A 26,596-nucleotide genomic window follows, 5' to 3' on the forward strand; every position below is an offset into this window, starting at 1 on the left:
TGGTTCCCTTAGTGCATTTCACTCAATCCCAAGCCGGCAACGATGCACGCTCACCTCAAGCGTGCAGGGCTCACAGATGCTCGGCTAAATTCGTCTGTAATCGGCTAAACTCGGCCATTGTCATCTGCATTCGGCTGTACTCGCCTCTTCGGCGCGGCTCGGCTCGCTTCGGCCGAACTCGGAGCCGCTCAGTGCGCTCGGCGCGGCTCGGCTCGCTTCGGCCGAACTCGGAGCCGCTCAGTGCGCTCGGCGCGGCTCGGCTTCATTCGGCCGAACTCGGAGCCGTTCTGTGCGCTCGGCGCGGCTCGGCTCGCTTCGGCCCAACTCGGAGCCGCTCTCTGCGCTCGGCGAGGCTCGCCTCGCTTCGGCCGAACTCGGAGCCGCTCTCTGCGCTCGGCGCGGCTCGGCTCGCTTCGGCCCAACTCGGAGCCGCTCTCTGCGCGTTCGGCTGAGCTCGGCTCCGCTCGGCTCCCTGACGGCGGGCAAGCGGCGCCGCCTCACGTTAAACTCGCCCGGCTCGGGGCTCTCCTGCTGCCGCGTCCCGGGGGCGGCCCGGCCATCGCACGGACACGAGCGGGAGCGCGGCGTGCCACAGGAGCTCATTGGGCTGTGACCGCACTCGCGCTAATTAGCGCGCACGAGAGCAGCGGGCTCGGTTCGGCTGAGCTCGGCTCGGTTCAGGCAGCCTCGCAAGCCTGGCCTCGGTTCGCTCGAGGCCGTCAGACTCCGCCGGTCTCGCCTTGGTTCGGCTGAGCTCGTTCCATTCGGCCGGAGGAGGCGTCGTTCGCTCGTGTTTTTTACAAATATCTTTCCATATTGACTGTATATTTCTATCTTTAGTTTTATACTTCTATAATACTTCCATTATTTCAAATAAAAACCCCGTCTCTAACCAAATAAATAAAAAAACCCCTTCTTTTAAAGGATATTGAAATATTTTTTATTTATACTTTGTATAATTATGCATTCATATTTTAATTTATCGTTTCTTTGGATGTATTACATTAATAATGATATATTATATATATAAAATTTTAAAATATATTTAAATTATTATTTAAATTATGTATAATATCTACTACAACTAATTTTTTCTTATATTTTTAATTTTTATATTTATCTGTATGTATTTATTATATATTTCTAAACTTAGATTTCTACCTTTATATTATTTGTATTTATAATTTTTACAATCAAAACCCTGCCTATTGACCAATAAAGAAAACCCGCTTTATTTAAGTATTTTAAAAATATTTTCATGTTTATAATTTTCATATTTATATTTATAATTTGTTCAATATTAGATGAGAACACACATGCTCCTGCACCGCAGTGTGGCTCCCTCTCCTGGGGACCTTGGGGCGCCCCAACGGCATCAGAGCCCCGAGTCTTCACCCCCTTCTCCTCTATTTAGAAACTACACTGGAACTTTTTTCTGGAAACAAAGACATTACCTAAATCCTCTCCCCATGTCCTAGACAGATGGATATTCAGTTATTAGTGGGCTGGGCAGCAGTTTCTTAAATAGAATGATAAACAAGATGTGAACATTTCAGCTACAAGCAAATAGGCAAATCTGAACAAGGTACTGGTGGGCGACCACTGAAGTTATTTTGAAGGAATTTTTTAAACAATAAAATACTGATACCACAAAAATAAAGCAAAAAGCTAACTACTAGCTAAGAAAAAATTAACTTTTGACAGCAACAACATTCCAACGACACAGGCTTTTTCCGATGTCATACTTTATAACTACCTCTCTTGGGAATTCTCATCATGTATCCCAAAAGGAATAAATACCTCAGAGCGTCCTAAAGCAAAAAGTAGCACACATGAGCTCCTCACACTCCTGGGAGGCCAGCACAGTGTGCACTGAGTCTGCAATGAATTCTGCTCAGTGAGGGTCTGCAAACAAAGGTTCAACTGATGAACTGAACTGATTTTAAAGGGATGTTTTCTAAGCACAGAAGCACAACAAAGAACAAGCAGAAACAATTTTTAAATAAATCTGCAAGTTTTATTTAGCATATATGCAACTGATTTCCACGCTGTGGCTTCTCACTTTGATTTGTCTGTACGTTCAGGAAGATGACAATGCACACTCTGCCTTCCCTGAGACCCCCACAGCAGCTGAGTGCTTCTCCGTGTGCTCAGATCATCAGGAACTGGATTACACGTGCCCGGATGGACTGGAACTGCTCTGCTGCAGATTCAGGAGACGATGGCAGAGAGGGGCTGGCCGAGGCGTCGTCCCAATTCCATTTCTGTGTGACGAGAAGCGGTTTGTTCCCAACAGCTGCAACAATCCCCAGCTCCCTTCCGTGGTGAGTACCAATGGCACACAAATCGCAGCCTGAGGAAATCGTGTTCTGGGCTCTAAGTGGTTGGGACAGGGTCTGATTTTTTGTTTTGTATCTGTATGATGATTAGTACAACAGGGCTCTGATGGATGAGATGGCAACACAGAATTAAAAACACCTCAATAGGATTACATCGACTTCTAGGAAAAGACAAAAGCCTAAGGACCCTTCTGAAATCTACTTTTAATCCGACGCACGGGGATTGTCAGCATGCTGCACCTTCCAGCTTTTCAAAGCAGCTTACTTCTGAAGACCAGGAAATATTGATTTCTACAGAAATAATGGGCAACCCCCAGGCTAATCTAAGCACTACTGTTTAATAGGGGATCTGCCAGCGTGCCAGTCCAGCTTCAAGTGTGCTTTATTTCAGTCTAACATCCCCACAAAATTCTTCTCACATCTCCCAACCCTGAAATCTTATTTTTCCCTAAAGCTTCTCATCATTAGCAATTTCCAAGTAACATGGTATTTTTACAACATTCAAAAATGTCATGCTGGACTGTGCTAGAGAGTAATCTGCAAATATAAGCTTAGCAAAGTTTGAATTGACTTGTCCAGAGAAAAAACCTACAAGTGAACACCTACACCTGCCTACAAAGAGCTAACAAGCCCCTGGCAGCTGCCAGCATCAAAGCACAGCGGATGTTTCTAATACAGGGTAAGGATAACAACATCACCTTCTGTTCTCTCCAGCTTGTTTTCTCTGCAGTCATATTTTGCTTCTTATGATTTTTTTAGTCTCTGTATCTTCTTGGACAGCACCGAGCCTGACGACAAGGATACGAGTGTCTTTCCCTGCCGTACGGAGAGAACCAGGAAAACAGTTAAAAAAAGAACAGGGTAGTTTGAAATTCATACTTCCAATGAGAAGCAGCGCCTAACAAACAGAACAAAAGTAAACAAAGCATGATACGTCCCTGGGGACAGAAGACTCACAAACTCTCCAGGATTTACAATTCCAGCGACCAACCCCTTCAGAACAGCAAAGAAAAATGACAAGTTCATCATCAAATTCACACTTTTTCCCTTTGTCTGGTCAACAAGAGGCTTTAAATCCACTTATTGCAGCTTTCAACGATTCAGACTTGCAAAACCATTCTTACATGTTTTACAGGTTGATCATAAAATCCACAGAACGCAAGCTCTGAATTACAGGAAAAGGTAATTCACAGGCAAATATCTAAAGGGATCACTTACTTGTAAATACATACCTTGATAGAGATCGCACTGATAACGTTTCTGTGGGACTCTAAGGGAGACATATTTTCTGAGTACCCTGTAAACAAGAAAAGCTACGATATATTACAGGACATACCCACTTTTTCTGCATATTCAAATAGGATTTTTAATAAAAATTCAGCTAAAAAAGAATAAGACCCAGGGAATTTAACTCAGCTATATTTACTGCCAATTTAGAGAAAAAAAGTCATGCGTGCTGCAAAGAAAAAAAAGTGAACCATAAACGCTTACAGTAGAATTTTAAAACAAGTGCTTGGATGAAAGAATCTCATGGAACGTGAAGTAGAAAAATAGTGAAACCACTATCAGACCTGCCTATTTTCTCACCATTGTACAACAAAATCCTAAAAGCAGTATAAAGTCACTGCCTAAAACCGGTCATGGGATGTAACCAAGAACAATTTAGGCATTAGCTAATCTAGACAGAAACCTTTTCTGGATGCTTGTGTCAGATCACAAGTTTTGTCTTTCAGAAGCTCGACAATGCTGGAAAGCATTTTCCCTGGGGCTCGGGAGGGCAGGGGCGGAAGGGGGGGTGGCTTTGCAGCTCGCACCTGTGCCATCCGAAGCACACAGCCCGCCTGCTCCCTGCGCTGGGCATTCTCCCGGCCATCTCAGGCTTTACCGCCCAGCGCCGCTCCATCCGCTGTCACGGCACAAAGAGCCACGAGCACTAACGCAGGCAGCAGCCCCGTCATGCCGGCGATATCGCAGCGCTCCCTGCTCGCAGCGCCCAACACGCGACGAAGCCGCCTCCGCCCGCAGCACCGGCAGCAGCCCGAGGGAGACGGCTGCAGCTCGGGGGCTCCTCCGGCGCCTCCGCCAGCCTGAGGGCGGCTGCCCCACCGGGAGCGCCCGGCGCCACTCGCCCGGGGCGGCTCCCGCAGCTCCTGGCCCGCGGCAGCAAAGCACCGCCTCGCCCTCCGCCATCGGCGGGCGGCAGCACCCCCGCCTCTGGCACCGCTGAGTGAGGCCGAGGAACCGGGTGGACGCTCCTTCCGCGCTGCTCAGCTCCGTGCGGGCGGCCAGACGGAGGCTTCGCCCCTCCAGCACCGCTGCTGCAGCTCCGTCCCGCGCGGGAGAGGCGCCGGGAGCTGCCCGCGCACAGCCCGCTCCCCCGGCGCACGGCCCCGCGCTGCTGGCTCGGCCCGCCAGCCACTCATGTGCCGCGTCGGCCGTTGCGTCACACGCCGCGCCGGCAGCACGGCCTGCCGGGAGTTGTAGTCTCGGGCTTACAGTCGCCGCTCCGTCCTCCGCCACCGGGAGCTGCAGTCCCTCCCAGGCATCAAACGGGTCCTTCGCCCCTGGGAGGGGAAGGACCTGAGGCACCACCGCTCCTCCCGAATGTCCTTCCTTTTTCACTCCAACTCTTTTTTCTTTTTTTCACTCTGTTTTTCACCCGCTTTTTCACTCTCACTCTTCCTTTTTCACTCTCACCCTTTTCCTTTCACACTTTCCTTCCTTCCTTTGCTTATTCCTTTGTTTCTTTCCTCTTGGTCTCCTGCCTTCCTTCTTGCTCTCCTTCCTTCATTCTTCCTGTTTTTTCTTTTCCTTTCCTTTCCATTCCATTTTCTTTTTTTCCTTTCCTTTTCTTTCTTTCCCTTTATTTCTAATCTTGGTTTTCCTTTCTAGCTTTAGAATAAAAAGCAGCAGTAGTAACTTTCAGGCTACCTGGGAGTAAAAAAAACTCCAAGACGATAATGATTTAAAGAAAACTATTTATTCCCTGGGAGTCTGAAATTTTCTACTGCTGCACGTGACGTAGAGCTTTTATTCCTTCTTATATATAGTAGATATTTTATATTTTCTTTATACAGCGCCCCTTGCCGTGTGCGCCGGCGCACTGCAGGCAGAGTGCTGCGGCGTCGCTCGGTTCTGTTTAATTAAACTCGGCTGAATTCGGCTTGGTTCGGCTCTTGGTCTAAACTCGTTTCAGTTCGGCTTTTCGTCTACATTCAGCTTTTTCGGCTCTTCGGCTGAACTCGGCACGGTTCAGCTCAAGTCGCTCATGTTCGGCTCTTTGTCTAAACGCAGCTAATGTCGGCTACACTCGGCTATCGGTTACACTCGGCTATCATCGGCTCTTGGTGTAAACTCGGCTGTTTTCGGCTGCACCCGGCTATTTTCGGCTATCCTGGGCTCTTCGGTTAAACTCGGCTACTTTCGGCCACACTCGGCTCTTCGGAACAATTCGGCCCGGCTCGGCTCGCTGAGGGCCGGAGAGCAGGCATGAGAGGACCCCGGCACAGACAGGCGTTTACCCAGATTCCTGTCAGTTACCCGACAAAATTCGCCCGCCCGCGGCGCCGCTGAGCCCACAGCCAGTGTTGGGTACACTTGAAACGCCACAGAAAATGCCACCGGGGCCGCACTGGCGTCAGTATTCCATGCAGGCAGTCCAGATGACACACCGGGGTCTTCCACCTCTCCCGCCCTTTCTGCCGCCGTTTTGAGAAGGTCAAGGAAAAGTCCGCGACACCTGCGACACGCCACTCCCCAGATGGCGGCCTCGCGGCTGCCTGTCGGCGCAGGGCTGCAGTACCGCGCTCTGCCCACAAGGCGGCAGCACTGCAGCCCACCCCAGCCGGGAGCGCAGCGCGCCTCGGGGCTGCGGGCAGGGAAAGTGGTAAAAAAGAACAGGGGCGATGCCCGCCAAAAACTGCTCTGAAATAAATGCCAAAAACCTGCCTCTTACCTGACAGGAACCAAACAAGCCCCCTTGATTTAAAGCCATGTTTAAATAAATTTCATATTTCTATTTTTCATATTTATAATCACATGCATATTTATAGTGGACATTGATGTAGCACGTAATTTATATAATATATTCTGTCTATTCCTATTATTTATATTTATTTTTCTTTTGTGTTTTTATAAATATCTTTATATATTGATTCTATATTTCAATTTTTAAAATTACATTTCTATAACACTTTTATTATTTAAAATAAAAATCCCATTCTAACTAAATTAATACAAAAAACCCTATTCTTTTAAACTATATTGAAATATTTTTACATTTATAGCTTGCATGACTATCTTCACACATATTTATAGTTTATATTGATGCATTATATTAATAATGATATAAAATATGCATCCTGTTCAAATAATAGATAAATTATTTTTAAAGTATGCATCATAGCTACTGCTACAACTCATTTTTCTTATATTTTTCATTTTTATATTAATCTTTAACAATTTATGATATATTTCTATACTTATTTTATTTATAATTTTTATACAAAAAAACCCCTTCTATTGCAAAATAAAAAACAAAACCATCCTTTATTTTAAACTACTTTAAAACTATTTTTATATTTATATTTATCATATCTATAATTGGTTTTATATTATATCATATTGATGTAATATACTTATATCTATTTTATATCTATTTCCTATAATAGATTAAGTAAGATATATACAGTTTTACTTGTATTATGTATTGTATCGATTGATGTTATTTGATATTTACAATTATTTGATCATTTTTTATATATCTGCATATATTTGCAATACATTGCTACATTTATTTTTCGGTTTGGCTTGTGTCTATGATTATAGTCTCTATTTATATATCTCTAAACATACACAATACTCTATTAAAAATAGAATATCTTATTGTAATACATAATGACTTATGGTACATGTTGAATTTTTAAAATAGACCGCACATATATAAGTGGTTTATTCCTATTTCTACACATGTATTTGTTTTAAATATAGTTATAGTTATAATTGTACATTTAAAATCCAATTCCTAAATAAAATGACAAAAAACCAGCATCAAATTCCCACCAATATGTTCCAAAAACATCAAGATACCTCCAACAGCCAAACAACTGCCAGCAAAAAAACCACACAACACTCTTCGATAACAATTCTCATCACGTCAGAAAAATGAAACCAAAATAAAAGAAAACCCTATAGAAACACACGCAGCAAATCACAAAAACTACTAAACTACTAAAAAAAACCCAAAAACTACTAAAAAAAAAATGAAACCAACCTACTAAACTCCAAACAGTGCCACTGACCCTGAACATTACGAAAAAAAATAAACAAAATTCTACCTCTACACTAACTCAAAGAAGAACCAATACTCTGTAAAAATAACTTTAAAAACCGAACTAATTAACGACGTGGAAAAAAAACTCTCAACCCCTAAAAATTAAGAAAATAACTACCCAAATAAATACTTTAAAAGACCCACCATGTAAAAACCCATATTCCCAAAAATAAAACTGATAAACAACAAGCAAATACATCAAATGACACAAAAATACGCCCCAAAACCAAAAAAACTTCAGTTTACAACAAAAAATTTATTCCCAACTGAAGAAACCCATAGTGCCTCAATCTATCAAAATAAAAATACCACCTAGAAACAAACACAAAGCCTAAATACAAACGTAACCATAAACAATGTCTCCCAAATTACCTGTACCATAAAACATACACTACAATCAAACAAACCAAACAAATAAAAGCCCTGGAAGACGATAAACACACATGCAATTATAAAGATTAAAAACCCGCTGCTATGAACGACACGACGCTACCTCAAGCCCCCCAAAACAAACACTACACACTCACGCTAATAAAAGCCACCGCAACAGAATTAAAATCCGAACCGCGCCTTTCAAAACATAATACCCCGACTACAAAACCCAATCCGAAACGAACCTTTATCATCCCTACCGGCACCGAGAACCGTGCCCGCTCAGGAAGAACACCGTATACCTTAGCGGACACCCGCTGCAAACCGAACCCAGCGATGCCATCAACGCCTCCAAAGCGCCTCCGAGCCACGGCACCGCCGAACTTGGAGCGGCCGAACCCCGCGCTCGCTGCCGGCCCCGGACGGAGCGCGGCTCCCGGCAGGAAAGCGGCTCCTGCGGCGGCCGCTCCGGCGCGCGGGGCCGGCGCCGTCCCGGGGAGCCCCGCCCGCTGCCCCTGCCCGGCGGGGCCGGCACCGGGCCCGGGGCTACCGGCGGCGCCCGAGCCCCGCGCCCGGAGCGGACGGAGCGGCCGGCACCGCCCGGGCCGGCGCAGCAGCGCCCGCGCCGCCTCTGCCGCCCTTGGCCGGCCCGGCCCGGCTCCGCTCGGCTCCGCACGGCTCGCACCGGCGCGGCTCCGCCACTGCCGCCCTCGGCCGGCCCGGCCGCGCCGAATCCCCCGTGCGCCCCGGCAGCTGCCCGGGCCGTGCCAGCAGCGCTCCCGAGCGGGAACGTTCCGCGCCGGGCCGCGGGCACGGGCAGCGCCCTCCAATGCAGCGGCACAGCCCCATTGCAGCCCTGCAAACGCTGCCGGAGCTGCGGCTTCCCGCAAGCCAGCCCCGAAACCTACGCCGCAGGCGGGCTCACCTCACTTCAACAAGGGCAAAGAAATGTGTTCTCCCCTTCAGTTTCGTCCCCTAGGAGAGCAGAAAAGAAGGGGCGCTCCTCAAATGAAAGCCTTCGACTGATGGGAAAGGGCGATTTCGACCTCCATTCAAACCCATCAAAAGGAGGGACATCAGGGCTGCCCACTCAATTTAAAACCTAGGGTGATGAAAATGGGGTGGGTACCTTCAAACCAAACCCAAAATACCACAAGAATAGTTTTCCCATTCCCCTTAGAATAGAACGCAGGGATTCCCTGTCACCCCCGGGACACCCCTAATAGCCTGGAAAAGGCAGCTTTTCCTGCAATCAACACCCTGAAAACCACAAGTGAAGAGGGATCCCCTCAGTTCACAGACAATGAAAGAAGAGGAGCTGCTTCCTTCTCCTTTAATTCCGTTTGTCCTCATAAGCTCCACTTTTGGTCCTGGGGAACCGGAGAGGGACTGGCAAGATGAAATTGCAAAGGGGAAGGAGAAAATTCCCCACTCCAAACCCACACGGGCTCACCTGTTCGGCTGCTGCTCCCCGGCACAAAGATTCGTCCCTCGGCGCCTCCTTTAAGCGATGCTCCACGTATCCAAGCGCGGATCCAGGTGTCCCCCCGACCCTGTGGGAAGCTCTCGCAGTCCTTCCATGAGACAGCGCCGGGAGCGCCCCATAAACCCCTCCACTCAGCAGCTCCATGCAAAAGGGAGCTGAGGCAAAGCCTCCCCCTAAAACAGCCTCGCCCCGGCAGGAGCCAGCCCCTCATCATCCTCACACTCACACCTGGGCTGCTCGGAGCCCCCATCATCCTCACACTCACACCTGGGCTGCTCCGAGCCCTCATCATCCTCACACTCACACCTGGCGCCGCTGCCACTCTCCAACAGCGCCTCTCCCTGTCCAGCACACAGCCGGCTTCTCACAGACACAGAGCAAACAGAAATCCGCTACGGGTATTGGCTTTCCTTAGTCCGTTTGGTTCCACAATTTAAACACGTACGTGCACTGATGGCATTGAGGGAAATCTTTTCAGTGCAGAAAACTGTCATTCTGCTAGCACACTTTGATACACCCTCAGAAAAAGCAGAATCAGCGCCAACTCCTAAGACCCCTGCTGAGGAACCCAGCCCGCCTTGGGACACCCAATGCAGCAGACCTCGAAAAAGGAGGGGAAAAGTCAAGCTTGGAGTGGAAAAAGAGAATATAAATACTCTAGCCTTTAAAATAGGCATTCACACAACAATAGTGGGAACCAGTCACATTTCTTCTTTCCTTGCTCTCTGTAATATGAAGTAAAAAAAAATGTAATATGGAGTAAAAAAAACACGTGAAACACAAGGCAGAGCTGGGAATTTACAGATCTTTGTTTGGCACTCTGGATGACAAGCGCCTCTTCCGGGACTGCGACACGATTTGGGGACTGGCAGAGAACGGAGGCAAAGGTGCCAGAGAGCCCTTTCTATTGCCTCCAGCCCCTGCAGCTGTTCTGATGGTTTCGGGGCACAGTTCAGTCCGTTCCTAGATTAAAACGCTAGGGCAATATCTTCAAAACTGCTACCCGTCTCCACTCGGAGTTTCCTACATGCCTGTAAACAAATGAGTGGATAGAGAGGGTTTCTCCCCAAAGGAATTTAGAGACAAATTCCTAATCTTTACCAAGACCTATAAAAACGAATACCTTGACAGGTTTTAGCATTCCACACCCACTCCTCCCTGTGAATTTGGTGGCAGCTTTGGGTCCCTCCGGGGGACGGCCCCCAGCGTGACGCCCCTCGCCCGCCCCCCGCCTGCTCCTGCACCGCAGTGGGGCTCCCGCTCCTGGGGACCGCGGGGTGCCCCAATGGCATCAGAGCCCCGAGTCTTCACCCCCTTTCCCTGAGCCCCAAAGAAGGCACAGAGCGAGCCCGACTGCCCCGGACAGCAGCGCAGCGCTTCCTCCAAGCCCTTTCCACACGTCCATCCCCGCAGAAAGGGATTCTGCTGCAACAAGAAAGGGAGGCGGCCCCCAGAAGGGTTGAGGTTCCTCCCCAGCCTCGCTGTCCCGGGCCAGGGGCAGCGAGAGGGAGTGGAAGCAGAGAGGACACAGAAAGAAGAGGAAGAATTGGGTGCAGGATGAAATTGAAAAACACCCCAAAAAACCAAAAAAACCTCAACAACAAACAAACAAACAAAAAATTCCAAAAGACCAAAAAAAACCCAAATTGTGAAGGGCAGCACGGCAGAGAGGCTTTAAAAACAGGAACAGGGAATGGGACACAAGGATCCTCTGAGGAACAATGGCACGGGCAGCACCTCAGAGAATAAAAAGGAACATGAGTGAGGCATGGAGAAGAACACAGAAAAGGACAGAGTGCCAAACACACGGTAAGGACAGAGGCATACAGAGACACGTGGGGCAAGATGCTTCTCCTCCAGCCACTACACAAGAGCAGCTTCCCTGCAATTCCATGCTCAGTCTCTCCTCCAAGCTGCACAGGTGAACAAACAGGTACTCCCAACATTTCCTTCCCTTAGGCAGCACAGACCCACGAGGAGAACCTGGAATCCAAGGATGGATTGAAACATGAGAGGTCTCACTTGCTACTCTCTCCACCTTTTCTCCAGCTTAGCCCTGGGCTGGGAAACAAAAGACAACAAACATTTAAAAACAAAACTTGAGGTGTCTTGAGGATGCCCAGGCCTGGGAGGAAGCCCTTCCCAGCAGCTTCTTGGCCTTTCCTCACTCTGAGGAGCTGTGGAAATGCACATCCAGACGGGGCACACGGCCTGGGATGTTTTCTGCACAACAAACGCCACAACCCCGAGCACCAGAAGCCTGAAGATGCTCTGGATTGCAATTCACAGCCTCAGGGGATTCTACATGGGACAGCCAAGTCATTTGTGCCCAGAGGAAATACAAGTCACCATTTTTTAACAGTTAAAATATCTGTGGAAGTTACTGGCTGCTTACGGCAGTGAGCTTCGTATGGCCTCCCATACTTGGGGATTTACCAGAAGAAGCAGTTTCAGGTTCCTTCCTTTTGGACCCCAGCCCCAAAGCTCTGAAATTAAGGAATTTCTCCTGGCAGCTTGGAGATTATGTTATCACAAATGAAAGAAAGTAAAGAAGAAATATTCCCAGTAAGAGCCCTTGGGACCTTCTGGGCTGAATTTGGAAGGGGACATTCATTCCCTGTAGTGCAAATACACAACAACCTCCAACACAAAGCAAAGATGTCAAGTGAGGTCTGAAAGCACCAGTTTAACAAATCTCATTGTCATTCTTTTTTTTTTTGGTGACTTTTGCAATCAAACTCCAAAGCTGACAACCACAACTATCCCCTGTGCTCCATCCAGTCACTCTGAAACAAAACAATATTCCCTGCCAAACTGACAATGGACAGGGGGAGGGGTCTCCTCTTCAGAAGCTCCTGGCCTGATCTGGAACTACAATGATGTATTACACATAGTAGAAGAAACTCCATTTGATTTTTTTAATTTAAGCAGAACCTAGGGAGAAGTGTTGTAGAAGTGGTATCCACCTGTTTGCTCCCACAGTGGAGATGGCGACTGTAATTCCTACACCACCTCTCACCATCCAAGCTTTAGCTCTAGGCTGTCCAGGAGAGGAGCCAGATCCCTCCAATGGAAAGGATTTCTCACTTACTGAGTATGGAAATGGCTGAAGGTGGAATCTAGTGAAAAAAGGAATTCACCATGTTTGCCTGTCTGTGTGCATTCACAAGTGAAGAGAAATTCAAACACCAGAGATCATTAGCAGGAGCAGAAAGAAACCAGGTACCTGTCTTCATTACAACACATAAGGTTAGTGCATGAGATACAAAGAAACAAAGTATTTATTCTTAAAAGCTCTTCTACGAATCACTCAGCATCATACAATGGATATGGTGGCTACAGAGTAGAGCGAGTCTCTCTCCCCCTTCCCCCTATTCTTTACACACACATTTGCTCACTCTCACAAACCCACTGTTGTATTTTTAAAATGGAGTTCCTCTCTTCAGTGAGTTGGGAAAAATGTTTATAACACAGGATCTGGTAGAACAGATACATCCTATTAAATAACAGAGCAGTTACAGAAAGGAGACTGCTTTCTTTAGGAAAAAGAACCTTCTGTCCCTCCTTATCTCTTTGCATTGCCTTAATAGAGTTCTCCAGACGAAACCAGAACAACAACCCCCAAATACCTGATTTGCATTTTGGCAAAATTAGCAGCCCTAGGATATACACCAATATTGATTTATATACTAATATTTTCACCTGGCTTCCACAGGGTAGGTTCTAAACCATGTGGTGTAAAACCCTGCCAGCCGAGACGATGTCTGCACTACAGCTACCAACCCTGCTATGTGGAACAACTGAATCCGTGCTGGTAACAGGGAAAACGCTTTGACAGCTTGTCTCAATGTTATTTGCAAAACTTTTGGTTGTGTGCTTGCCCCCCAGTTCCCAGGCTGCACACCGACTGACTGTCTCTCCCACGAGTTCTGTGTATCCACATACACAGAACACAGACTCACACGGGCTGTGTTATTTCCAGGAGCACTTTGCACATTATCTTGTGCTGTGTCTTTCTGGTGCTTCAGTGCTACTCTGCTCCGTTTTTTATTTCCTTTCCCACTGTTGTATTCTTCTCTTTATTCCACAACTGAACATTTGCTTCCCCTTCCATCTCGAAGAAACATTTGATCTGATTCCTGCCTCATGGCCAACAACCCAGAAGACTAAAAAAAACTGTTTCTAACCTGCCCATCAACACTTCTGCTCCAAGATACATTTCCCTCCTACTGGTACTCCAGAATTCCATTGAACCCTTTCCTATTTTGATGCTATATTTTCTAACAATCTAGATTATCATCTATAGATGAACTACTTCCATGCACAGAATGATTTTTTGCAGTATGCATTTATATTACGGTGGCAACTGAAGACCGCAATGTGTCTTCCTGTCACCTTTTATACACACAAAAAGACAATCATCCTGAACTTAAAATAAATTCCTCATTCACAGTCTGCCATAATTACCTGCCTCTTCAGTGCCACTACCTTTCATTTTCAATGCTCAAGCAACACTTAGTCTAGTTGCTTCCAGTATTGCACCATTATTTATCTTCAAATAGTTTTTCTTTGTTTCACAAACAAGCAAGCTCTTAATTTCGCCTACAGAACAAAGGACAAAATTTTTCTCTCTCTGATTCAGTAAAAGATCTGAACAGCACCTGAACAAAGGAAAAAGGCACCACAATCTCAAACCTCAGTTTAACCAAAGGAAAGATACGTGACAGCTAGTCCTAAGACTCACTGGTAGTGACCAGTCTTTTTTTATAGACAGCGAAATGTAAGAATTTAGACTGCAATCTCCAGTGTCATCATCAGTGGCTGATGCATGCACACACCCATTTCAGTATAATGCAGCTGCTTGACAGAGCTTCAGCTTCTTATGATGCAGTTGTGAACACTGGCACCAACACCACATTAGTTTTGTTAATTTACTCTGAAAGAGACTTGAAACCAGATCCATTCAATTAATTCTACAGAGGCTCTAAACCCAGGCTGGACTCCAGTGTGTTGTCAGCTGTGGCAAATGGCTGGTATTGCTCTCAAATACCTTCGCCTTCAGCAGCAAGGCTCTCAAACCCCAGAATTCCCTGGCAGACATTCTGCAGGCATCTATCTCAGTCCCGTGCCCTTCTTATAGCCTTGGGCATTTTCCTTTGCATTTCTTATTCCTGCAGACTGAGCATACCCCTGATTGTAGCTGCTCTGTTTGCCACACACAGACAGGAGTTTTGTACACTGAGCAGCATGCACACAACGGACACAGCAGCATAACAAATATGGAAGCACAGCAGCAGATGATCCCCACTGTTTTCTCCTCGTAATGCTTGCTTGTAGTCCAATTAGTGGAGTCCTAAATTAAGTAACGTTTCAAGTCCATCACTGTGGCAGCCTCACAGTCCCTCAGTATAACCAGTTTAAGACTGCAGGATTTCACATTTTACTGTGAAAAGAGGCATTAGCACAAAAGGGAAAAATGCCAAATCAAGCCATTCCCAGTAAAAGGCCTCAGACAATGAGGTACTTTTTCTCACGCCAACAGGTTTTGTGGGAGAGTACTGCATCACATAAATTCACTCAAAAGTAAATTTTCCAAGACATCTCTGAACACAATGGATGGACTAAAAGCTATGGCACTATTAATGTGAAAACAAAGATATTAAATAAAGGGATAAAGAGAAGACTATCTCTTCTGTGACTGAAGAGAAGAAACTTTTAAGTTAAACTAAGAGAGAAATTGGCAAAGACAGCAGAAAACACAACACTAGAGAAAAAATGCATTTATTCAGAAGAGCTGCCTTCCTTCCATATCTCATGTGAATTTGATTCTCTTTCCAATGAAGTGTAAGAATGGAGGTGAAAAGCAGTAACCTAGAAGAGGATTTTGAATGCCACATCAAATGGACAGTTATACTTTGGCAGCTGCTTTTTGGACTAGAAATTATATTGGGCCTTGATTATAGCTCGTCTGTGCACTACAAAAAATGAGGAGGGGAAGGATTTAAGGAAGATGTCCCTGCTTCCAAGTAATTGTTCTATAAATTCCCGTTATCTGAAATTATCATACATTTACAAAGAAGATGATTTCCAAGGGATATGTACTCTGTGGTATTTAAGGCTGATACGTTTTATAACTCAACAGCATCCAAAATAACCAGCACGTATCATGTATGGGAGAGCCAAATAATTCATAGTAAGAGGCAGTTCACCTATGACCAAAATGTGAGACCAATCTAGGGACTCTGTTAACATCTTGAAGAAAAAACTACCATGTGACATTAAGTTAAGTTTCTCGGATTCTACACCAAGAATCAGGAAGTTATTTTCAGTGATGAACCCTACAGGCACACAGAGACACATTTAAATAATCTGGTATTTTACATATATACTTGTTGTTAATATCTGCTGTGTTAAAGGTAGGCATCAGCAAAGCACCATTACATTATTTTAGTTTTCTCAGAACACCTCTGAGAAATACCTAATACCACTAATACCACTGATATTAAGGATGCATAAGAAACTCTTATCCCAGGAAATATTCTCTTTCTCTCAGTACAGTGTACAGATCATACCCATCTAGTGATATGTGATTCAATCCACCTTTCACTGCCGGGACAGGGGGAAGAGAAATTATTTGCACCTGCACAAGAGATGGCCTGACTATACGTCTTTCTTCCAGACGGGCTCTGCACCCCAGGATGCAAATGCTCCTAGTTTGTTCTTTCAGATGGTGAGAAAGCTTCTTGCATTGGTCCGGATGAAAAAAAAACTCTATTCAGGAATATAAAGCATCCCACAGCTATAAGAAAGACTATCTTGTCTAATTCCAGATAAGTTACTGTTTGAGACTCTTGGGTACCATAGAGTAAGAGCTGCATTTATTTCTCTAAATCTGTAGTCTCCTAGAACACCTATCCCAACCTCCACCATCAGTGCCACCCATGATTCTAAGCATAGCCCATAAGGATTTGCTGTGTAGTGTCTAACTTTCCACTAAAACTGAACAATGTGCGTTGATGAGTGAACCTTTAGTCTTCTTTCACACTGACACTTGTATGGCGCTGTCTCTGGCTTGGAATGGTTTGAGACACCTGTCCTGGGCAAGATTTCCAAGGGTCACTCTAAAGCTGGTGTTCTGACTGGTGTGCTGATGGCACGTTCTCATCCAGTCAGGAAGCAGGTCCATGTGTAACAGTGAGCTAAGTAACACTGAGAAGTCCACTGGTTTGGTGGTCGCGATGCCAATGGAATCTTGTGAGCAGTACTTATGTGTTACGCACTCCCAAGGATTGCTCCAATTCCTGTCGGCGCTGCTGGATCTGCAAGAAAAAGACACACTGTACAGTTTAGCAGATTAAATTGCTCAGTGGCAAGAGATGCATCTGTAAGTCAGCAGTGTGGATATTTCCTTCATACCTTGCAGTAGAAATATCTGCTCACAGCTTCTTGAGACCATGGCTCGTGATAAAATTCAGCTCTGCGCTCTTCCTCCGGGTTTCCAACCACATCAGTCATCACCTGTGACAAAAATAAAGCCATTTTTCACCATAGCTCTTCCACCACATAGAGAAACTTTCAGATTTACCCAGAATGAAAATTTATCTACATTACACATAAAAATGGTCAGAACTGTTCTCAAAGCCCAAAGCAAATGGACAATGCATGCTTACTGCCAAAATGGGTCACAGAATGCTCAAATGGTTTGTGTTAGAAGGGACCTTTAAGCTCATCTCATTCCACTCCCACTGCTATGGGCAGGGACACCTTCCACTAGACCAGGTGCTCCAAGCCCTGTCCAATCTGCCTCCAGGGATAGGGCAGCAGAGGGTTGGAAATATTCTACAAAAAAATAGAATTTGATGACTTTGTCTCCAGCATCACAGAATCACAGGTAAATATAGTCATTGGTATATCTTGCAAAGCAATGTTGTGGAATCACAACTCTGATGCCAGCAGGACAGAATCTTAATAGAAAAGGCTCTTATGGGACTAGTTCTCAGTTAGGGAAAACTGAACAACTATTCCATGTATCTAGGTAGAGAAGCTCCACAACACCTCTGTTTGTAAGTCCCTCAAGTAGAGGTCAGGTTTGTTTAAACATGCTATCAGATTCCTGTCCCCTTTGAATACAATATAAATAGGAATAACCATAATCTTAAGAGTAGATTTTGGGAAGACTATTCAGTTAACAATAGGCATTTATATAAGAAAGACACAATGATTTTATTAAAATAATTTCATGGATTCAATAATACAACTGATTTTGAGGCATGTCAGTTAAAGACAGAAAATGTGACACTATGAGGAACAAATTATTAATTTTTGCTGGCAAACAACTGAACTTCTTTACATTTTGATTTCTTGTACATCTCAAAGATAAGCTCAAGGACAGCTGATAAGATTAATTTATGAACCAACACCCAAATTGTGTTCTTGTACTATACGATGCTCCTGCTGAGTTTTGCACAGCTTTGAATTTACAGAATATATCATCAAAGCCCTGCATTTCAAACTTACTGTCTGGCCACAAATTGACCTATGAAACACTCCCATGAAACACCACTGTTCCACTGGAACTGGAATACAACCTAAACTATCTTTCCTCCAACCTAAATGATCTTTCCTATCTACTCTGGGATTGCAGCACTCCACTCATTGTCTATCTTCCACCAATCATCCATCCTAGCTGTTCGGCTATACACTCTATGCACATTTAGATAAAATTCTTCCATTCTGGTTACACTATTCATTCTTTTTCAAATCTTATCTCACCTTAAGATCCCTGCTTTGGGACCGGAGAAGGTCTTGGATGTATCCTTTGGGATCCTTGGAGAAACTCAGCATAAAATCACGTTGTATTTTTAGCTGATTTATGGATTCAATTGTCTCATGAATCTGACAGAAAAAAAACCAAAGCAGATATTCTTTAATTTCTCCCATGCTCCAGTGACCACCAGGTCAGCTCTGTTACTGTCTTTGTACTCCTGGTAATGTACAAAGGTGACAATTCTACACCACAGACTTGTGCAGCCCTTCCTAGGGCTTTTTCAGTTCAAAAAGCAGCAACTTAACTGCAATCCTGCCACTACATTCTGGTTTCACTTGCCCTTCTGCAATACAAATATGTACAGGATTCTCCTTCACTTCCTGCACTGAACTCCTGCATGGCATGCAGAACTAAGCCATGTCACTGCACAATGTAATAATTTCCTGTGTAGAATCACTCTGCCTGCCAAGACTGGGATCTTTGAGGAAAGGCGTTAAATAAATATGCAGTTAAGCAGTGCCCAGTGCAAGAAAGCAGTTATTCCCCTGGTTACCATCATGATCACATCTTCAATATCCTTAAAAGCTCTAGCAGTTTCTTGATCAAGTCCATGTCAAATGAATAGCCATGACTTCTAGATTTTTCTTAAGAGAAAGCCTGTAAAAGTCACGGCTGCAAAAAGAAAAGCGTGAACAATGACAAATCACGAGTATGGAAGGTTTATAGAAAATTAATAATATCTTTAGAGATATTATGGCAGAAATATTAACTAGTGGGGAAGAATGAAGACTGAAGAAGAGTCGAGGTCCTATTATGGATAATCATCAAGTATGAAGGGGAGGACATCTCATGAACGATTTGCACACAGACACACACAAAAGCCAACTTCTGCTGCCCTGTTCCTCTAGCATTCTAGTTTGAAATAGTGAACTTATCTCGTTTAGTTTCATGCATTCATCTCTTTTGCCAAAACAGCTAAGGCGACTGAGCACATGTGAGAAAATAATCATCCCCTGATCTGGTTATGCCATCAAGGCCACTAGTGTAGCTACTACATGGTATGTTAAGAGAAGAGAGCTGCTGTTAACTTAAAATCATTCCTTCTTTGGGAAAACGCTGCAGTTGTGTGGAGTGAACTCCACTGGCATGTGCCGAATTCCCAGGAGGAGACACCATGGCAGCACAGCAATGCTGTGCACAGAGGGACACAGGAGCAGCCCGTGCCCATTCACCCAGCAGGGACTTCAGCAACTTCACTGATCACAGCTTGCCTGTGCTGTAGCAAATATTCAAAAAAGAGGGGACACAGACAGAGGAAAAGGGGAGCGCGACTGGAAACAGAATAACCCTGTGCATGCTGCTGGCAAACTTATATGGGCTGGGAACCAACTGACTGAGCAGCTGAAAAGGACCATCTTCAAGAGGCATGACAGCAAAGACACTGAAACAGTTACCAGAATCCATTGCATTGCGGCTGCCCAGACCCCCTTTCAAACTGCATGAAAACCAGAGTTTAGCACATTTGGTTGTATTAGCAGTAAACAAAGAGAACCTGGGCCTTGCTCTGAAAAGGCATTTTTGTTTATCCCTTACCAATCCAAATGGGCCACTGACAAATGCCAGAACTGGATGACAGCCCCATGGACACGAATCCCTAAAACAGTCTGCAAAACCCACCACTGCCTTAAGGTGGATATTATTATTTGAAGTGCACATGATCCTTTTCCACTGACACTCAGAACTCCCAAAGTGTTTCCAAGTGATTTTCCTGCCACACATGTTCCATATTTCCACCTAATGCAGAAAGCCATTCTGCAGTTATGAACTCACACCTCAGTATGAGATTCTCCTAACTTTGCCTTAGCAGTTTAATAAGATATCATGACCTCTCAATAAAAAGTTAATCATACAGTTCAGCTGATTCTCAAGCATCAGGGGACTTGGTACACTACCTGTGAAACTCTATCGCCTCCACAACCATGTTAGGCCTTGGATCAAATCCCAAGTGGGAATTCCTGATGTATTCCCACTGCATCTGGCTTATTCATCCCTTGAAAGCACACGCCCTTAACAAGTTCCCATCTCACAACATTACTGTTTGACACATGACACCAAACACATGTGAAGCTACACAATGAGTACGTGTACCATGGGATACTTTACTCTTGGGCTAATACCTTGTTATCCAATGCTGTTATCTCCTGTTGGTTAGCTGTTGAGAGAAGAAAACTACTCATCTGGCCCTTTAATGGGTCTTCAACTTCTACATCTATGTCATAACAAGCCGTCTTCTTCTGATCGTTGGGGTCAACACTATGGAGAGTATAACACAAGATCATGAGAACTGCCATAATGAATCAGAATTAATTTCCAGCCAGCCGAGAATTCACTCTTCAATAAAGCCTGTTGCAGATGCTGTAAAAAAAGTGTAAGAACAGGGTATCTTTATATATTTTCCTATTCTAGTATATTCTCTCATCTTTTGTCAGTTAGATTTCAAAGACTTTTGAGCTGGAGCTTTTGCCCAGACCATCAAATTTAATTTCTAACATCCTCCTGAGACCTGTTACACTAAATATCAGTATCCTTCTTTGGCCCGCCCTGTCCTAAATTTATCTTTAGTTTGCCAACTTTTAGACTTAACACTTACTTTATTGTTAGACTAAAGTTTCTTAACAAGAAAACGGTCTTCAGCGCAGTAGTTGGTAAATCAGACTTCAGTCACTGTCACTTGCAATATAAAGATTCTGGCTTCTCAACTCCACCTATCAAATGTGTGGGTTGTGTGCATCTGCAGTAGGTAGCAAAACAAAATTCCTCAGGATCTAATTGTGCTTGACAGACTTGGGAGAGCAGAAGAACTTCCAGGGATGGAATTGCATTAGGAGTGTTGTGAGCAGGTAGAGGAAAATGATCCTTCTCTATTCTCAAGACCGACAAGGACACACCTCTAGTACTGTGCTCAGTGCTGCGCTCCCCAGTGCAAGAGATACAGGGAGCTCCTGAAGAGAATTTTTAAAAGGTCCGTGAAGATGATTAAGGCATTAAAGCATCTCACAGCTGAGGAAAGGCTGAGAGGTCTGGGACTATTCAGCCTAGAAAACAGAAGGCTGGTGGGAAGGGAAATTACCAAAACTTGAAGGAAGAGTTTAAGAAGATAGAGCCAGGATCTTTTCAGTGGTACCCAGTGACAGGACAAGAGGCAGTTGGTGCGAACTGAGACACAGGAAGCTCCTTCTGAACACCAGGAAACATGTTTTTACTATAAGGGTGACCAAGCAATAGCACAAGTTGCAGTAAGACCCTCAAAGCCCATCTGCCTTTCCCACAGCCCAGAGCCTCCCATGTTGGAGACACTCCAAAGCCATCTGGATATGGCTGTGGCCAAACTGCTACAGGTGACTGTGCTTGAGCAGAGAAGGGCATTTGACCAGATGATTTCCAGAAGTCCCTTCCAGCCACAAACATTCTGAGAATCTGTGATGCTGTGTTTGCCAGCAAGAAGATGAGCAGCATGAGCAGCTAAAGAACAAGCCAGGAGTGGGTCTGGTTCTGCTGCTCACGTCCAAAGCCACAGAGAAGGCTCCACGCTGTCTCTGGCTCCATTGCTCCGGGCTGAGCGCGGCCCTCGGGCCCCCAGAGCCCCGAGCCCAGGTCAGGGGGGCGGCAGGGCTGTGCACAGGGACCCTGACAGGCTGCACAGACAGGACGGCTCCTCAGCACGGTGAAGGTGGGCACAGGGAAAGCTCTGCTCCTGGCATGGAGTCACACCGGGCAGGGGCACAGGGGGCATTGCTGCGGTACCAAACACACTGGCAGGAGAGGACCTGGAGGCCCTGAGGGACACACAACAAGGGCAGAAGGACTCTGAGGGGCAAGGCAGCCATAGCAAAGGTCAGCTGCAAAAGGGGCTGCATTAGCACAGGTTTTGCCATCAAGCCCAGGAAAGAGGCTCTTCCCTCCTACTCCACGCTGGTGGAACTGGATCTGGACTGGTGGGCACAGGACCACAAAGATGTGACATCTTGGAGCAAGGCCTGCAGAGCACGTTGGGGGCTGGAGCACAGACCTGCCAGGAGAACCTGCAAGAGCTTCCCCAGCCTGGAGAAGAAAAGGGAAAGGAGGCTGCCCGGGAGAGTGTGATGGCCATGGGGACTGGTGAAGCACAGACAGGGCCAGCCTCCCCTTGGAGGTGCATGACATTAGGGTGAGAGGCAGCAGAAACTCACTGCAGCATGGGCAATTCACTCCCTATAAGGAAGTGGTTTCTAGAAAATCACGATGGTAGTCAAAAAGGGGGGTGCCAGAGATAATCTGTTTGTACTAGAAGAATACTGGAGAGCTATGCTTTGCAGTCTGCTTGCGTTCTTTAATGTGCGTGGAAGTGTGGAAGATGTCTCGCTTCTTTGCAGAAATGGTAATCCCACAGAGGTTATTCTTTTTACCTCTGATTCCAGGTGTGTCAGCTGCAATTAGGGGTGCAACTCAAGAAAATCTCCACTTCTAGCTTGAGCTCAGGTAAGATTTGACTTCTATGAGAATCTCTACTTTATGTTCACTTCAACCCCATTGCATTATTTCTTCTTTGTCTTCAAAAAGGAAGGTTGTTGGTACCCAGAGAGTGATTCTACAATACTATTATAATTTCTAGAATGAATTTAGAATATTCCACATTTTTGTTCCTGTGCATATCCTCTAAAACTAGAATGAATAATTGTGATATACGTGATCTTCCTGTAAAAGGCAGGCCTGAGGATTTATCTGAATTACAAGCCCATCCATTTACAATCACTAACGGTGAGAAATTCCCTGAAGTAATGTGTTGGTTTTGGCTGGGATAGAGTTAATTTTCTCCATCATAGCTGTTTTGTGAATTTGTGCTGGAAATGGCTGGTAACAGAGAGATATTTTTGAGAGACATTTATTGCTGATCATTGCTTACAGCCTCTTGAGACCTTTTCAGCTCCTGACACTTGCCACAAGTGAGGAGGCTGGGGTGCACAAGGAGCTGGGACAGCTCACCCCAACTGACCAAAGGGATATTCCAAACCACGTTGCACCACACTGAGCAGTAAACTGAGGCAGGTGTTCACTGCTCAGGGTCTTGCTGGGCATCACTCAGTTGGTGGTAAGCAATAGTTTTCATCTGTATCACTTGTAGTGTTAGATTTGTTCATCACCATCATCATCATCACACTGTCTTTCTCTCCCTTTTACCTTTTCAATCCTTCCCCCTGCCCTGCTGGAGACAGAACAAGTGGATGGATTAAAGCAGGACACGCTGAAGATTGGATTAAACCAGGACAGGCAGCGGGCATACTGTTTCAGTGGCTGATTACACTCACTCTAAAAAACTGAATGCAGGGCGACAGGGCAGAGCATTTGTGAGACCCTGTTTTAAGCTTGGTTGGACCAGGCCCTTAAATATCCTGGACATACTTTGAACCTGATTTAAGTTTGGATGGAGGAGCTCTCAATGACCACCAGTAATCCCTTCGACTGTAAACTATTCTGTGACTATATGAGTCTAAAAATTACTTACTTTCTTTAAATTCAGCGTCAGACTTCCAGATTTACTTTCGCTTAGCCCAACGCTGTAAAGACTTCCCTCCAAAAGTACTATCTGTTCCCAGGAAATGAGTTCTTCCTTTGTCCACACCATTATGTCAGCACCATTTAAGGCTGTCAGGAGCTGTGTGGCGCACACAGCGTATCAGAGAATGCTGGCAGACACAAAGCTGTAGCTTTGTGACACACACCTGTTCTTTTGCTGGTATCTGACAAAAACCACTCCCTCCAGTACCTTTTGGTCATCTCTCTGCCCCAGAAACATAATCATCAGTTCCTTGTCATTTTTATCTAAGCAATGACTATCTCTCTCTGAAGACCTCAGCTTTTTTGTGGTCCATCAGACAGGGCACTGAGCTGTGCCCAATGACAGTACATACACAGCTCTCAGTCTGGATGGCCACCAAGCTGCTTTTTCATTACTCTGTTTGATACATTCAAATGAATCAAAAAGCAAACTTTATTTTCATAGCCTATGTAATATTTAACATATTATTCTTCTTATCACGTATGTTACAAATTTAAAATAAAGAGCCCAATTTTAAGCAAATTCAGAAATGTTTGCTTAAAAATATATTGTATATATTCTGTAGGAAATCAAATCAGTAACCTAAGTAATAATAACTTTTAAACATCCAGAATCAGAGTTTTGACCCTGACAAAGAAACTTGGAAAGGATTGAAACATCTGAACAGCAAAGTTGCAATCCCCAGAAGTGTCTTTATCCCCCTCCTCCATGTACACAGCTGTCACTTAAAAAGGCACATGCTGGAAGAGCCCGAGAGAGCTGAAAGTTGTGTTTCATCTGCTATTCTGAATTATTTTGACATATTATGTCTGCCAGGAAGACATCTGTTCTGACAAGGATACGAGAGCTCAGCATCTTGGTCACAACAACCTCCTCTGAATCCAGACACTCTTTGCTATTAATCTCTGGAGATCTCTTAACAGTCAAGGAGCTGACCCACTCCCAACAAAGCATGCATGGACTGGCCCTGCACTGGAAATTGTAATGCTGTTGTACATTTTACATAATATATCAGTGATTGGAATGATTGCCCATGATGGACAATACCTCATTTCAATTTCTTTTTTATCTCTTTTTGTGGGTTCAAACTTTCATTCCTTTCTCCTTAGGAAAAAGCCCAACCAATGGCATTCTAGTAAATATAAAAGCTGCTTTTCATACTCCTAGAAAATTGATGCTGTGCTAGTGAAAATAATTCAGAATTATACAAACTAGAATGACACATAGAACAAACACACAACGAAGTCCAAGGTGTTCATGCCAAAGTTATAAAACTTGGATTTTGGTCCCTACAGCTACTGCAGCTGTACTTTACCTAGTGAGTGTCTGGCACAGGACAGTGCTGAGCTGATCAAACTCACCTGATGATGTGGTTTATCACTATTGGGTCTGGCGGCAGCAGCAGGTTAGTGAGTCTCTGGGGAATCTCAGAAAACTTTAACCGTGGACAGTCAAAGATCTGGAACACAATAAACAACAAATTTGGTTTGTCCAAAGGCTATCTTGCAGTTAAATGAGAAAGTAAGGAATCTGCAGCTCATAAGGAACTGAGGCAAATACAGAAGGTGGTTTTGAAAGCTGTAATTCAGGTTCCTTGCCGATTAAATTTTTGGTCACTTCTGTCCCTCCACTTTCATCTGGGCTTCCAGACATACCCATCAGGACATGAAAATTTCAGGTGTCTCACTTTTGGTTTAGCTGCTGGAGGAAACAGGACCCTTCACCGGGACATGAGGATCAACTGTATCCATGATGGGAGAGAAGCAAATACTCCCTCTCTTACTAAGGGTTTACAGCAGCATATTGTAAAGAAGATGACTGAATTTTTTTCAGACAGAAAAACACTATTGTAGGGCAAATTAACAACAGAAAAAAAAAATTAAAAAGAAAACCAGGACACAAGTTTCATCACAACATTTACTTTTGTGGGTTGCTAAAACATTATTCATTCAACTGCCAGTATTTTCCTTACACAGAAGTATATCACAAACCCCACTTTCAATTACTTTCAAAGTAAGTCAAGTGAGCCTGAAAAACAAAGCTAGGTAAGCCAGTGAGAGCTCAGTTAACATTACCTTTCAAAAAAACCCCATAATCATATTTACAGAAAGGGTGGAGATGCTTTTATGTGGCCTTGGTTTTGACAACACTGGCACATGGAGAGGGATATTAGTTGTAGTGGCTGCTGAAATCCATTCAGTGCTGAGGATACTGGAAATCATCAAGGGAAAATAAAAATAATTCATTTTCATTCATCCCAAATTTGTGTCTGGATGTTAGAGTTTGCTTCTGAAGAGCTACTGTGTCCAAACAAGAGTTACCTGCTGGAAGTACTTGTCACAGTTAATGTATTCCTTGTCGTGGGAGTCCTGCAGCTTGTTTGTTTTGATGTACTGCCAGAGAGCCTGGATGATGGCCGAGCGTGTCTGCGTGTGGATGCCCAGCAGGCGGGCCAGCCGCGGGTCCAGCTTGAACTGGGGGGGCTGCAACAGAGAGCCAAGGAGGTGGCAGCACAGAAGAAAGCAGACAGATACACAAGTAGGAAGTTTCAGTTTTAATTCTTGGGGGACTCTGTTCTTTGGGAGAAGTATCCCATTCAGCGGCAGAGATTGCAAAAACACAGTTTGTATTTTTGTGTCTCACCATGGGTGCTTAGGAAGAAGGACCTTGTACCTGTGCCATGCACACAGACTACCCGTAGCAC

At 44.9% G+C, this 26,596-nt stretch overlaps 1 protein-coding gene across 4 annotated transcripts in view; it reads right to left on the bottom strand.

The window, feature by feature from the left end:
• Positions 1–12,792: 12,792 nt before the first annotated feature.
• SMARCD3 (SWI/SNF related, matrix associated, actin dependent regulator of chromatin, subfamily d, member 3) overlaps positions 12,793–26,596 on the bottom strand; it is a 74,469-nt gene continuing 60,665 nt past the window's right edge. For all 4 annotated transcript variants that reach the window (XM_058041803.1, XM_058041794.1, XM_058041811.1 and 1 more), the window contains 6 exons: positions 26,214–26,375; positions 25,254–25,351; positions 20,474–20,609; positions 18,302–18,424; positions 16,946–17,047; positions 12,793–16,848 (listed from right to left, as the gene is read on the bottom strand). In XM_058041803.1, the coding sequence (XP_057897786.1) occupies positions 16,795–16,848; positions 16,946–17,047; positions 18,302–18,424; positions 20,474–20,609; positions 25,254–25,351; positions 26,214–26,375 (675 nt within the window). In that variant the 3' untranslated portion in view covers positions 12,793–16,794. The remainder of the gene's footprint in view (positions 16,849–16,945; positions 17,048–18,301; positions 18,425–20,473; positions 20,610–25,253; positions 25,352–26,213; positions 26,376–26,596) is intronic.

The sequence above is a fragment of the Melospiza georgiana genome, chromosome 1, assembly GCF_028018845.1.
Source record: "Melospiza georgiana isolate bMelGeo1 chromosome 1, bMelGeo1.pri, whole genome shotgun sequence".
NCBI classification, from domain to species: domain Eukaryota; kingdom Metazoa; phylum Chordata; class Aves; order Passeriformes; family Passerellidae; genus Melospiza; species Melospiza georgiana.